Raw genomic sequence first — 15,540 nt, 5'->3', positions numbered from 1 at the left:
TTGATAGTTCATTTCCTTTTAGTGCTAAATAATTTTCCATTACTTGAATGTATCACAGTTTATTTTATCCATTCACTTTTTTTTAAAGATTTTATTTATTCATTTGATAGACAGATCACAAATAGGCAGAGAGGCAGGCAGAGAGAGAAGAAGGGAAGCAGGCTCCCCGCCGAGCAGAGTGCTCGACACGGGGCTCGATCCTAGGACCCTGAGATCATGACCTGAGCTGAAGGCAGAGGCTTGTGGCTAACCCACTGAGTCACCCAGGTGCCCCTAGCCATTCACTTCTTAAAGCACAGTTATGAAGGAGCTAATTAATAGTAGTACCTATCATACATAGTTGTTGTGAGGATTAAGCACTATAATATCATACATGGTTGTTGTGAGGATTAAGCACTATAATAAATGTTAAACCTGTGCCAGAGTGCCTGGCATATAGTTTAAGATTTCTTTTTTTTTTTTAAGAGTTACTTATTTGACAGAGAGAGACACAGTGAGAGAAGGAACACAAGCAAGGGGAGAGGGAGAAGCAAGCTTCCTGCTGAGCAGGCAGCCCAATGTGGGGCTCGATCCCAGGACGCTGGATCATGATGGGAGCCGAAAGCAGACGCTTAGCAACTGAGCCACCCAGGCACCCCTCTTTTAAGATTCTTAATTGGTATTATGTTCTCAGTATTCTGAACTAGACTTTAGACTTGTCAAAGCCTGGTTATGAAGTCAAAACTTGGCATATGGTTATTTTTACAGGCTCAAAATAATGTATATCCCAGGGTTAGATGGAAACTTTGTCAAATCCTGGAATATGAGAATTAATGAGTCCCTTCTGAAATTTGTAAGAGGCAGTTTTAAGGTGTATAGAATTAATACCAAAGCAGCTTATTCCACCAAACTAAGTTTTATTGGTTAATGCACACATAAGTTCAGGGAAGATTCAGTTAATTATGGGTAAAGGACATGATGTACCTATAAGTTTGAAGCTTTAAATTTTTCTCATAAATAACTCCTTAATTTTGTCAGAAAGAGGCCTTCAGGCAGAAATAAAACAATATGTGATTCAATATGGCATTTATGTTCTTAAGTTACTAAGATAACCTAGTAAATGTATTATAGTTGTAGAATCATTTAATCTACTTTGACACTTGTGATTTGGGCATGGAAGATAATTTTTGAACTCTTGTTTTGGCCTTTTCTTGGGTTGTAGGATAATTTGAACATTTGAGAAAACCTGTGGCTCCACAGGAAAACACATAAATATGTAAACTCTGTTATCTACTTTGAGGGGTTTTATAGATCGATGACACTTACCCAGAGGTGTCTGGGTAAAAGTTTCTTTTAATTTTAAGACCAGAAGATAATAAATTGTAAGTCTAAGCGGTGATACCTACTTTCACACAAGGAAGAACCCCGTAATTTTCTCCTTTAACTTTGTGTTTTAGTATTGTGTTTGTGAGGGTCCATAGTACGCTAGTAAGTATGACAACAAATCCTTTGAAAGCTTTTTGCTTGGGCTATGAATAACTGGTCTTGAAACGGATTCTTCCCAAATAACTTGTTCTGTATACATGGAGGCTGTTACCTCCACTTCCTTTACTTTGACAGACAGTGACTCCACATAGACTAGCCATGATTTAATTTTTGATAAAAATGTGAGTCCTTTTCACTAGAAATTCTGGTAGTTTTGAGAAGGATATTGAACAAAGGAAATTAAATTCAGGAGTTAGTGTTTATAATATAATTCACTGTCAACATTATGGGTATTTTTTGTTTTGAGGTGATTTAAATCTCCTTACTTTATCTATATAAAATATAACCAAGTATCCTAGCATGGCTTAATGCAACATTCAATTTAGTGATATTTAGCTGAGGTTTTCCTTGTTAAAAAAAAAAATAGGTTAAATACATGATTTTTGTGTATAACAAGATCTAAAATGTCCTGTCATATAATAATTTGTAGTCTGACATACTTTATGCAGTATAGGCCCGTTTGTTCTGTTGTACCTGCTGTTTTAATGAATGAAAGTGAAGAACTCAGCTATGTTTTTAGGCACATTCTGGAAGAAGATTTTCATATTGATACATGTTCTTAGTTCTTAAGACTTGTAGATTTGATGTCTTTTTTTTTTTTTCCAGGCAATGCATGATCCACTGAAAACTTGGCAAGATGCACCATACATTTTTATTGTACATATTGGCATTTCATCCTCAAAGGAATCCTCAAAAGAAAATTCACTCAGTAATCTTTTTACCAGTACGTACATTTGTTCCTTTGTACCATTCATATTATCTAGTTGTTTCATGTGTGATCAGTAGTGTAAAATTGCTGTAAGGGAGGGAATAATTAAGAATGTTTGTTGTGAGTGTGGCTCAGTCCATTAAGGGTCCTGGGATCAAGCTCCTGGTGGGGCTTCCTGCTCAGTGGGGAGCCTCCTTCCCCCTCTCCTTCTGTCTGCTGCTTCCCCTGCTTGTACTCTCTCTCTCTCTCTCTGTCTAGCAAATGAATAAATCTTAAAAAAAAAAAGAAGTAGAAGAAGAAGAAGAAGAAATGTTTTGTGTACCAAACAGAGTTTCAGGCACTTTACTTATGCTTTCTTGTTATGTATTATAGATACCAGATTTCATTTTCTGTCATTTAATCCTCCTGCTTTTAAGATTCTTTTTTTTTTTTTACATTTCTATATCATAATAATTTTATTGGATTGTCCTATCAGTTTTTTTTTTAAATTTTTTATTTTTTATAAACATATATTTTTATCCCCAGGGGTACAGGTCTGTGAATCACCAGGTTTACACACTTTACAGCACTCACCAAAGCACATACCCTCCCCAATGTCCATAATCCCACCCCCTTCTCCCAAACCCCCCCCCCCCAGCAACCCTCAGTTTGTTTTGTGAGATTAAGAGTCACTTATGGTTTGTCTCCCTCCCAATCCCATCTTGTTTCATTTATTCTTCTCCTACCCACTTAAGCCCCCATGTTGCATCACCACTTCCTCATATCAGGGATTGGTATTTGTTCTCAGTATTCTCAACTTGACTTGTCATAACTTGATTACCAAGTGAAAACTTGGAAATTTATGAATTTAACTGACTTTGTTAAGTTTTTAGTGTCTCAGTTTTTCTTAGTGTTCTCCTTTCTGTTCTTACCCAGTTCCTGGAGTCATCGCCTCTTGGAATTTTGTGGTCACTTAACTAACCAGTCTTATTTTCTTTAGTTTCTATTTTATGTTTCTTCCTCCTTTGCAGTTTTCTTCCCTCCCCTCCTTTCTTGAGTAGAATATTGAATGAAACAATGATGATGATCATCCTTATCTTGTTACTGACTTTATTGGCACCCTTAGTGCATTTTACCATTAATTGTTTTCACTGTTGACTTTTCAGAATATTCTGTGTTTGGTTAAGGATTTTTTTACCCCCCTCATTTACTAAGTGTATTTTTATGCCTTTTTTTTTTTTATTATGGAGAATGAGTGCTCAGTTTTATCAAATGCTTTGATTATATTAATTAAAATGATCATGTAGATTCCCCCATTTTTAATCTGTTAATGTGTTGCATTATATTAACCAATTTTTCTAATGTTAAACCATCCTTGGGGGCACCTGGGTGGGTCAGTTGGTTAAGTGTCTGCCTTCAGCCCAGGTCCCTGGGATTAAGCCCAGTGTTAGGTTCCCTGCTCAGAGGGGACTGCTTCTGCTTCTCCCTCTGCCCCTTTCCCAATCATGTTCCTTCTCTTTCTCTCAAATAAATAAATAAGATCTTAAAAAAAAAAAAAGGAAAAACCCATTCTTGAATTTCTGAGATGCCAGTATTGATCTTGATATACACACACTTACACACATTATATATATATATATATATATAGCTGACTTCTGTTTTATACAATTTTATTTGGAAGTTTTGCTCATTGTAAGATGGGCCTATAATTTTCTTTTCACATACTGTCATCTATGGGTTTTGGCATCCAGATTATACTAGTCTTATACAATGAATTGGAGAATATCCCCTATTATAAAATTCTGTAGAGTAGTTTGTGTATGGGTAGGATTATCCATTTTTTGAATGTTTTGTAGAACTTATTATAGTGTTTTGGCCTAATGTTCTTTTTTTCCTCCTCTATATAGATTTTAAAAGACCGATTAATTTTCTTTTTTTTTTTTTTTTAAGATTTTATTTATTTTATTTGACAGAGAGCACAAGCAGGCAGAGAGGCAGGCAGAGAGAGGAGGGAAGCAGGCTCCCTGCTGAGCAGAGAGCCTGATGTGGGGCTCGATCCCAGGACTCTGAGATCATGACCTGAGCCGAAGGCAGCGGCTTAACCCACTGAGCCACCCAGGCGCCCCTCTAGGCCCATAGCTTTCTAAAGAATAATAGTCTAAAGCAGCAGTTGCTAGCATTTACTTTCAACCTTCTTTCTTGGAAAAGGATGGAAAAGAAGCCCTGTTCCGTTCCACTTCAGCCTCTTCATGCATTAAATCTGGCTCTGCTCCTGGTTTTCCTTAGACTCCTACTAATTTTGGTAATCCCATAAGAACTGCACTCCTGACTACCATAGCTTGCTTTTCAGGCCCAGAGTCAAAATGACCATAGCTTCAGTGTCATACACTGTTCTGAGTTTCTGTTCAGTTTTGATATTTGGAGGTATATATCTTGTTTTTGAACTTACGTCCTTATTTTGTTTTATCCATCCATTGTTTGGAGATAAGAAGGTACTTTATTTTTATTTATTTATTTTTAAAGATTTTGTTTATTTGAGAGAGCAAGCACGAGAGAGAAAGCATATGTTGGGGGGTTCTCTGTCTTGCTTTCCTACTTTCTCTCCCTTCTAGCTGGTTTTCTGCGGGCTGGTAGAAAACATTTTATTCATCTTTTTATCTCCTCTTTTTTCTCTAATGCGTGTCACATAGTAAGTGCTTAATAAATTTACTTTATATTTTGGCATAGAGCAAGCGTTAGCCAAATTTTCTTTCTTTCTTTGTTTTTAGCCATTTTTTTTTTTGAGTTAGGTAATAACTGAGACTTTATTAATAAAGGCTACAAGTTCTGAGTTCTAAATGTGCTAGTTCCCCAATAGCATTATTTATGTAGGAATTCTAAGAAACAGAAACATTACATTAATTCACCATTTGAGGAATGGAATATAGAGTGGAAATTTCTGTATTAGCTAATATGAACAACAAAAAAAGACTTTTGAAGGGAAATAAAACTGTACATTTTCTCATTTTAGGAAGGTGCTTTGTTATTTGATGAAGTTATAGAGTCTCAATTTTATAAGATTACAATTAAGCCTCCATGACATTGGAAAACATAAACCAGAAAATGTTAGAAATCTGTCTCCAGTGTTCCAGGAATTTCTGCACAAAACCCCAGTGTGCATGCAACTGCCCTGACCTACTTCTCCTATGATGAAAAACAGAATTTACAAAGTGCTTAGCATAGAGTTTCTCAGAAATAGGGAGATTTCCCCAGGGTCCTCACAGCAGCAAAGAAGCTTTCAGATTATGTAGGCTCTCCCACTCCAAGGAGAGTCTCCTGGCCCTCACTGTGGACCATCACAAGCTGAAGCAGAATCCCTAGAGAAATCTAAGAACTTGATAATCTTGGATAGTAGGTATTCTTCTGGATGGAAGGCTCCTGTTTCCTTCCTTTTCACATCCCAGACTGCTTCTCTTGATTCAAAAACATGATCAGGTCTGGCTTTGACACAGTGAGACCCAAGAAGAGGGGGTTTCCATAGTTTTCTAACCTCACATCCCTGTATAGTTGCCACTGAGTGTGGTTCAGGCATCCCCACTCCTTCTGGGAGAATTCTGTGGTCACACCCCTGAATGTCAGCTGTCCCTGAGAACTAGCCATTTCTTCTTTTGCTTCATCCTCTAGATTCTTTCTCACAGGGTATTTGTGGAAAAATATAGCCAAATTTTCTTAAAGAGCCAGATAGTAAATGTTCTCTCTACTACAGCCACCCAGCTCTGCCATTGTTGTGTGAATTTGCAACCATAGATAATATGTAAGTGAATGGATGTGGCTGTTTCCCAGTGAAACTATAAAAAGTGGGTGACTACATTTGCCCATGTGCTGTATTTTGCTGACCCTTGGCATAGAGTAAACAAAGGATACAATAAATATTTACTAATTATTTTGTTTCCTATTTATTAAATTAAGAAGGTGTAGGTTTAATAACCAACGTGCTTAAAATTTTTATGATTGCTAAAATCATAAAATCAAAAGGGTGCTCCTTTTGTTCATATGAATGTTGGATTGGATTTACTTTCTTTTTTTGGTTTACTTTTAATAATCGCATGTTCCTTTTGCTTGGTAAAAACTAGGAAATTTTTGTTGACTAGGCAATTGTTAGTCTGTCATCACAGACTAACACTTCTCACTTAAGTATTTATCAATCAGAACTAAGATAGTTTTATCAATCACAATTTTAAAAGTCGTAGTTTTGCTTCAGTAAGGCAGATCTTTCTTTCAGATTTTTATTAAATACTTTGTAAAAATTAACCAGTTTGTTGTTGTTATTAAGTATTTAATGAGAATTAAACATTAATGTAGCAAAGTCCCATAAAATTGACGTAGGTAAAAAAAAAGTAATAAATAGGAGAATATAGGTAAGGTTAGATAGAAGACAAAGAGAATAGCAGAATGAAGAAATGAAATCCTATACTTTTCAAAGCACATCATTGATGTATTGTAAGGAAAAGTACATATGAAATACGTTTGGAATTTAGAGGAGCCGGGCTGTGGTTCCAGTTGGGGTTTATGGAAGAAATAACTTAAATCTAGTCTTTTTTTTTTTTTTCCAGATTTTTTAAAATTTATTTTACACACAGAGAGGGAGATCACAAATAGGCAGAGAGGCAGGCAGAGATGGGGGGAAGCAGGCTCCCCAATGAGCAGTGATCCCAATTCAGGGCTCAATCTCAGGACCCTGAGATCATGACCTGAGTTGAAGTCAGAGGCTTTAACCCACTGAGCCACCCAGGTGCCCCAACTTAAATCTAGTCTTTCCAGGATGTGTGTCTGGGAGCGAAGGACTTTTCCACTTAATATACTGTCGGGAGCAGGAGTATGGAGGCCTGTCTGGGACACAGCATGAATCATGAGAACACCTCAGGAATTTCAGAGTGCTCTATAAATATAATATTCACCAGAATTGAAATGGTTAAAAGTAAATAACCCAATGGAATTTTCATTAATTTCACCAGACAAATCTTATGCAATGTTTTTGTTTAATTTCTGCATCCTTAACATTAATTTCGAGGACTATGTTTTTGGCAGTGACTGTTGAAGTGAAGGGTCCCTATGAATACCTCACGCTTGAAGAATATCCTTTGATGATTGTAAGTGAACTTATATTCTTACCCTTAACATTACATAAGTTTAAGTTGAAAGATTGTTCATGTTTTGTGTTAATATTCTTCTTTCAAGAATTGTTCTGAACGGTTCAGAAAACACTGCTTTGTAGTTTTGTACTTCTTACTAAAATATGACCTTGAGAGTGTCAGTAGATGACTCTGCCTCCTCTCATCTGTAGAATGAAGAGTTGATGACTTGTGGAATTTCAGAATTGGAAAGTACCTCAAAGATAATTTCAGATCTCATATTCTGTCTAGAATTCAAAGTGGGGCACTTCTTACCTTCCTGTAGTTTCTGATTGCATTTAAAGTAACTAAATGATGACACTTCATCGTGTGTGTTTGTGTCTATTGGAATAGCCTCACTGTTTTCAGATTTCCTTTGTTCATTTCTTCTTTTCCCTTTCATAGTTTTCACACATTGTGTTTCATTGCCTTTAGATGTATCTTCACCCTGCCATGTCTTCTTTGCTCCTTAGTGTTCTCCTTATTTATGTACTTTTAGATTGTGAGCTGAAAGACACTTTAAATGCAGAAGAACAGTTACTCTTGATGATAGGTCCTTAGGTAGTTTCTCTCTCTGCAAGAGGAGATGATTTTTTTGTGTTAGTATTGAACTTCAAAGAAATGAAATAATTACTCTTATAGTAGGAGGTAGAATATATATATTTTTTATATAGTTTAGGACTGAGTATTCTAAATTGGCTCTTGGCCCTAATCCTCCTTTTTATTTCTTACCCATTTGGATGACAGTTTTTCATGGTGATGTGTATTGTATATGTCCTGTTTGGTGTTCTGTGGCTGGCATGGTCTGCCTGCTATTGGAGAGATCTTCTGAGAATCCAGTTTTGGATTGGTGCTGTCATCTTCCTGGGAATGCTCGAGAAAGCTGTTTTTTATGCAGAATTTCAGAACATCCGATATAAAGGCGAATCAGGTATGTAACCAAAGAGTGTTCGCCTGTCTTATGAGTGATTGGCAGGTAAGACGTGAGTTTTCCTCATGTCGGCAGTCGTTAAGTGGGTTTAACTTTTTGGTTTCTTAATTATTAGAATAACTTAAGCATAATCACTTGTAACTTTTGTTTTTAATCTCGTAATTTACGGGTTCAGTGATTTAAGAGTGAATTGTGCTGAAATAGATTCACACAAGTTACAGCAGCAGTGGCCATTTTGGATAAGATTATCACCATCGCTGCATCTCAATTGCCATTGATTTTTTTTTTTTTTTAAAGATTTTATCCATTTATCTGACAGAGATCACAAGTAGGCTGAGAGGCGGGTAGAGAGAGAGAGAGAGGCAGAAGCAGGCTCTCCACTGAGCAGAGAGCCCGATGCAGGGCTCGATCCCAGGACCCTGGGATCATGACTTGAGCTGAAGGCAGAGGCTTTAACCCACTGAGCCACCCAGGCGCCCCTCAATTGCCATTGATTTTTAAGGTACCATTATTATATTATCCATCTAAGGAGAGAAATAAATACTGCCAACTTAATAGTAAGATGCCATTAACCTACTTTGATTTCAGAGATTTTAAAATATGAGGGAGAAGTACCTCTAAGAATTGGTTAAGCACAGTAATACCAAGAAAATGGGAGGGTGTTTATGGTTCACTGAAGTAAACAGCTAATGACTAAGTCATTAAGTCACTCTAAGTTCACCCTTAGAGTGAAAAGCTAGTAAACTAAGCAAAGCTAAGTAAACTTCAGCTTTGCTGAAGTTTTTTGTGATAGCTTTGGTTCTCTCTTCATTAGACCATTTGATTATGAATGATGATTATTGTAAGATTACTAATTAGAGCTTTCCCTATCTTTGAAAAGGTTTGAAAGTAGTAGATGTGAAAATAATTTGAAAACTCTGTGTGTTTGTGTTTTGTGCTTTTCAGTGTATATGTATTTTTTCAATCTGTATTCCCCAGTTTTTAAAAATGGGAGAAAAGTTCTGTAGGTGTTATAAACTGTCTATGTAGGTGAGGTATTCTGCTGAGGTTTTAGTGAAGTGGGGTTAGGGAGGGAAGGTGATTCAAGCATACCCAGACTGCTATTCACATGAGCAAGGTAAGTGAAATCAGCTTGTGTACTTAGAAGAATTGCAGGAGAGGTATTTTCTTTGAACAGGACTAATCCCAATGCTTATTCTGAAGAGCATTAGTTATCTAGATCGACATTCTGGTTCTAGAGTCACGCCTTTTCCCAAACCTAGATTATAGCACTCTTTCTTTCTTTCTTTCTTCCTTATAGTCCAAGGTGCCCTGATCCTTGCAGAGCTGCTTTCAGCAGTTAAACGCTCGCTGGCTCGAACCCTGGTCATTATAGTCAGCCTGGGGTATGGCATAGTTAAGTAAGTATGGACTTTTTATATGGAAGAACATATTAAAACACTGATTAAATTGAAACAGTATTGTAGGTTCCTGTTGTAATTCTGAAAGAATTGATATAAGAAATAGTTTGCAATAAGACAGGTTTCTAAAAAATGTTAAGTGTTTCATTTCACTTCTGAGAACTCGAGCATTTGTAGGAAAATCAGCAATGTAGTGAATGATGTTAAAACATCAAATTTTTAGGGTGAACTTAGAGTGACTTTTAATCTTCCAAAATGTTTTTGAAATCAATTTTTTTATGAGAATGTCACTCGGTCTGAAAAAAAGTCTGAAAATAATTTATTTTTCAAAAATTTTATTGAGTGCCTTCTGTATACTAGATATTATTCTAGGTGCTGAGGACACAGCAAGTAAACAAAAGACTTGGAGTTTACATTTGTGGAGGGAGGGGACAAAGATACAGATAAGTAAGTAAATATCTAATATGTCAGTGGTAAGTGCTATGGAGCAGATAAAGCAGAGGAAGGGTGTAGAGAGTGCTAGGCAAGAAGTGAAGCATATAGTTGTAAATAGGGTTGCTAAGGAAGGCTTCACTTAGTGACATTTACACAGAGATCTAAAGGTGGTGTGGGGGACCATATGTATACCTAGAGGAAGAGATGCTGAGATGTGGTCTGTATATATTTTGAAGGTAGAGCCAATGGAATTTTCTGGTAGATCAACTGTGTGATGTGAACGAGAAGAAGAATCAAGGATGATGCCAACTATTTTGGTCTGAGCAATGAAAGGATGGAATTTATAAGTTAAGGAGAATCTTAGGTGAAATAAGTTTGGAGTAGAGGCAAAATTAGGAGTTCAGTTAGGTAACCAAATGGGGAAATAAAGAAGAGAGAGTGGGGTAGAGATATGAATTTGGGAGTCATCAGGATATATATGTTTATCTAAAACCATGAGAATGGAATGCAGTCACTGAGGAAGTAATTGTATATAGACGAGATCAAAGGACGGAGCCCTTGAACATTTTCAGTTACTTAGAATTCAGTGAGGTGAAACAGAATTAGAGGAATTTGAGAAGGTTTATTGTGGTGAGAGGCAAACCTGAAGAGTTTCACGGAGGAGCGATTGTGTCAGGAGGGTTAAATGATGGCCATTGGGTTGAACTACATGGAAGACATAAGTGACCTTAATAAGATGGTTTAGGGAAATGCTAGGATAAAAGCTTTACTGGAGTGAGTTCAAGAGAGAATAGGAGCAGAGAAATTGGAACTAGCTGGGTATAGAGAGCTATTTCAAGGAGTCTTGCTTTAAGTGGGATTGAAGAATTGGGTTTTAACTTTTTAAACTTATTCACTGGAGGGAGATTTGTTTTCAATGGGGTTAGGGAAATGGGGTGAGTTTCATTTTTAAAAATTATTTAATTCATTTAACAAATATGAAGGCCTACTATATGCCAGGGCCTAGGTTTCAAAAATACAACAGTGGGGAGAAAAATCCTTGCCCATATGGACCTTTGCTAGCATATAATAAAAAAATACAAGGACAAATACTACTTAGACTTAGGTAGACATGATTTAAGGCAATGCATCTCAAACTGACAGTGTAGTAATGAATCACTTGGAGATCTTGTTATCAATCAGAATGCAGATTCTGATTGAATGGCATCTTGAAGCATAAGCTGCTTGAAAGACTTCATATTTTGTTGGATTCTGAGCTTACAAATGTACAGTTTATCTAATGGGTTGCAATAGGATATTTGCTTATATCAAAACTTTTAGATTTGGTAATGGTATTGTGCTAATGTATTTAAAAAGTCCTTGTTGGTTAAAAACATGCTGAAATATATACAAGTTAAAGATACACTATCTAGGATTTGCTTGAAGATAATATGGGAGGATAGGAAGTGGATGGGATTTGCATGAGGCACAATTGACTATAACTTAGTGGTTATTGGGACTAGATGTTGGACATAGAGGGATTCATTATACTGTTGAATGTTTCAGAAGTCTCTATAATAAAATGAGTTTTTGTTTTTGTTTTTGTTTTTTTGATACAGTAACCGGGAACCAGATCTAAAGTTCTAGTAGTTATTAACTTGGTTTAAGACCATAAGTTCTTCGGAGTTTTTTTTTCTTATGTAGATTAAGTATGTCTGACTTCCTCTGTTAAGTTATTGACCAGTATTTTAATTAAGTGATTGCTTTTAACTTATTTTGGAGTTTGTGGCATTGATGCTCAGCTCTTTCTTTGCTTCCTGTTTAGGCCTCGCCTTGGAGTCACTCTTCACAAAGTTGTGGTAGCAGGAGCCCTCTATCTTTTGTTCTCTGGCATGGAAGGCGTCCTCAGAGTTACCGGGGTCAGTACTGCTTAATCTAAGTATTTATGATCAGTTCAAATAACATTGTTTTTGTCCTGAGAGGGTGAATTGGAAAAGTCTGTGGACTTCTTTACTATTTCTTCTAAATCATTTGTAACTCTGATTTTCAAAATGTATATATAATTTAAATTTTCTTTTTAATCCATTAGAACTTCATAAGTTTAATGAGTAACTAGGAATGAATGCTTTCCCACCTGTCCACAAATTGCTACTTACTCATTGCCTCCTCCCAGACAGTGGGCCCTCATTCTTGTATAAGTGGCAAAGATTATAATTTTGCTTAATAATACACTTTTTTAAAAGATTTATTTATTTGAGAGAGATAGCATGTGTGCATGCTTGTTGAGGAGGGGCAGGGGAAGAGGGAGAGAGAATCCCATGCAGACTCCCAAGGAGCTTGGAGCCTGATGAGGGGCTCCATCTCATGACGCTGAGATGAGGATCTGAGTCCAAACCAAGAGTCAGATGCTCAGCTGACCGCCCCTCCAGGCACCCTCTCTTTTTTGTTTTAAAGTGATAGTGCTCTTTGCTTAATTAGTACTTGAGTTTCAGAGGCTTTTCTAAAATGCAACTAATTGTTTCACTTTATTCTTGAGAATTATAAAATCATGCTCTTTGTCAGGAAGGGAAGCTAAAGCACTAAATATAAATGATAAATTTTGTCAGAGTTGGATTAATGTGAATGGTCATTCCAGCTGGATTAATAACTACTGGGCATTCTAGTAGTTATTTATTTAAAAATCACTGTCAGCAATAACCCATTAGATTCAAGGTGGTAAATGCTATAAACTTGACTTAGTGAGCTCAGTAAGTTTTGTAATAAATTACTCCTTAAATAAAACATTTTATGGATACATACTGTTTTTCAGATCACACTGTCCTGTATGTAATCTTCAACTTTTAGCAACTCTAACCCTCTGTCAATTTCCTTTTCTTTCTGCTGCTGTAGTATTTTTCTTACTCATTGGCTCTGATAGTAAACCTGGCCCTCTCAGCAATTGATGCCTGTATTATTTTATGGATATCCTTTCAGTAATGCCCTGATGTCTGGGTAATCAGGGTTATATAAATAGCATCTTATATATATAAACTCGTGAAACAAGTGGCATAGTTTCGGGGACAGATACTTGCCTTACATCTTATTTTGGGATGTGCTCTTATTTGTAGAATTATATTGTATTACAGCTCTGGAAATTATAACTATGTATTAATGCTGCAGTACTTTGAAATATGAGAAGGGTCTTTTTAGACTTGTAGCCAAAAATCACAGCGATGGGAGATGATATGATGGGATTGGGGCTTGTAACACCAAAGCTTTTCAGTGTGGTCACTTCTTAACATGGACCTTACTTAGCACGCTAGGAGCTCTATGGTGGTTGCCTTGTATTAGTTTGTAGCACGTCTTACTGTATTGAGATGGTGATCAACAGTTTGTATGAAATGCTTATAGCTGTGTATTCTGTGTGATTGTCAGAAAGGAAGAATGATAAAGGTACAAAGTATTATTCCTTATTTTCTTTCAGTTCAAATGCAAAATCATTCTAGATGATTATGTAAATGCGGAGTCATTTTCTGGTTTCTTCGCTGTGCTCTCTAGACATCTTTTTTTCACCACCTTTTTTTCTTTGTCTGCAGGCCCAGACTGATCTTGCTTCCTTGGCCTTTATCCCCTTGGCTTTCCTAGACACTGCCCTGTGCTGGTGGATATCCTTCTCATTGGCTTGTTTGATGGCGGTCCATTTTCTCCCCTCGGAGTTGGGTTTCCATTGATCTTTCTGCAAATGGTTTTTGCCAGTTTCGTTGATCACTCCTTACTTTGGGGAATAGGGTATTTTCAGTCTAACAACCTGGGGGCTCAGGTAAGCAGTTATTTTGTTTTTAATTTTAAAAAATTTCATCAAGAGTTGGTGACTGCAGCCTGAGAACAAGATAAAAAGCTTTTGGCCTTTTCTTTAAATGAGCATTTCACTTCGATTTTGGATTTACTTGTGTATCTCACTTTGTGTTAGAATCACTGGCTGCTGTGGTCCTGCTCTTTCTTTCTTTTTTTTTTTTTTTTTTAAAGATTTTATTGATTTATTTGACAGACAGAGATCACAAGTAGGCAGAGAGGCAGGCAGAGAGAGAGGAGGAAGCAGGCTCCCTGCTGAGCAGAGAGCCCGATGTGGGATTCGATCCCAGGACCCTGAGATCATGACCTGAGCCGAAGGCAGCGGCTTAACCCACTGAGCCACCCAGGCGCCCCGGTCCTGCTCTTTCTTTCAGCCTTCCAATTAGTAAATGCTTTGAAAATTATGTAAATATTTTGATTCTTAAAATATGGTTTCAGGAACTGTATGAGGTTGTTTGACTCTCTTAAAATTCTAAGTAGATTTAGCAGATTTTACCCTTATGTAGTAAGTGTTTTATACCCTCATTCAAAAGCTGACTTGGGATTATTTGAAGATGTCACTCTTTGAAATAAATCTTGCTTCATTTACAGGAAAAGTCAACCAGCAGGTAACAAACAAGCTTCTATTTGAATAATCTTGTCTTCCTGCTTTTCAAGAATAAACATTTGTTTATTAGGGACTTGGCCTGTTGGAGGAAGGATTCAGGTTTTTGGAGTTTTATCTTTTGGGGATTTTTAAAAATTTATTTTGTTTTTTTAAACAGTTGGGCAGTTGGGCAATATTATTGCCCAACTATGTACAGTTGGGCAATATTATTGTCCTGATGGACTGTGACTATTATGAAAGGCTGAGTATAAATAAAATTGCAATTTTGTGAATTTGAGGGGATTTTCATATATCAAAAATACTTGAAACTGAAATGTCCTGCATCCAAATGGCCAAAGCTTTTCTAGGTCAGTATCTTTGTGAACCTCTACTATGCATATTGAGAGGAAAGGAGAGGGACGAGACCATACAAGAAGATGACCTGATAATTAGGTAGCTGCGAGGGCTCTGTTGAAAGAAGGCAGGTGTGAGCTTCAGCTCACTTGCTTTCATATCTTCTCCTCATTTTGAAAGTTGAACATAAGAGCAGATAATTGAGCAGAGTCGTGCAGCAGAAGCGTGCTGGGCCCATAAGAGCAGATAATTGCGTATAGTAGTCATTAGCTGTCCTCTATCTTTGTGCAGCAACTTATACTCGAGATAATGACTTGCAAATAGAGAGTTGTTGCTCTTGAGCCTGCCTGTGGTTCTCAGCCAATTGTAATCATATGGTAATTCATTATAGTTCATGATGGCAGGTTGCTTAGCATGACGCAAGGGGACTGAGTGTAGAACTCTGGGAGGTTGTAGACATGAGTGTAAGACTCTAGACTGGATTAGCTAGGGCACCATTACCTCGCAAGAAAAAAGGAGATGATGATAACTCCTGTTGCTTTGCCTCTTACTCATTTTTATTTCATTTTTCTTCCATTTGCTTCTTTTTCTTTGTTTCTCTAGAAAGTTTACTACCTTTATTTCTCCTTTATATTTTTCTTCTCTTCTTTTTTCTTATCTTT

At 36.8% G+C, this 15,540-nt stretch overlaps 1 protein-coding gene across 2 annotated transcripts in view; it reads left to right on the top strand.

The window, feature by feature from the left end:
- The window catches only part of TMEM87A (transmembrane protein 87A), a 44,724-nt gene that overhangs the window by 16,053 nt on the left and 13,131 nt on the right, over positions 1 to 15,540 (top strand). For both annotated transcript variants that reach the window (XM_059372614.1, XM_059372613.1), the window contains exons 7-12: positions 2,131 to 2,248; positions 7,280 to 7,341; positions 8,110 to 8,293; positions 9,594 to 9,693; positions 11,933 to 12,026; positions 13,683 to 13,755. In XM_059372614.1, the coding sequence (XP_059228597.1) occupies positions 2,131 to 2,248; positions 7,280 to 7,341; positions 8,110 to 8,293; positions 9,594 to 9,693; positions 11,933 to 12,026; positions 13,683 to 13,755 (631 nt within the window). The remainder of the gene's footprint in view (positions 1 to 2,130; positions 2,249 to 7,279; positions 7,342 to 8,109; positions 8,294 to 9,593; positions 9,694 to 11,932; positions 12,027 to 13,682; positions 13,756 to 15,540) is intronic.

The sequence above is a fragment of the Mustela nigripes genome, chromosome 13, assembly GCF_022355385.1.
Source record: "Mustela nigripes isolate SB6536 chromosome 13, MUSNIG.SB6536, whole genome shotgun sequence".
Taxonomy (NCBI): Eukaryota; Metazoa; Chordata; class Mammalia; order Carnivora; family Mustelidae; genus Mustela; species Mustela nigripes.
Note: the sequence above shows the minus strand (reverse complement) of the source record. Positions and strands in the feature narration are given on the sequence as shown.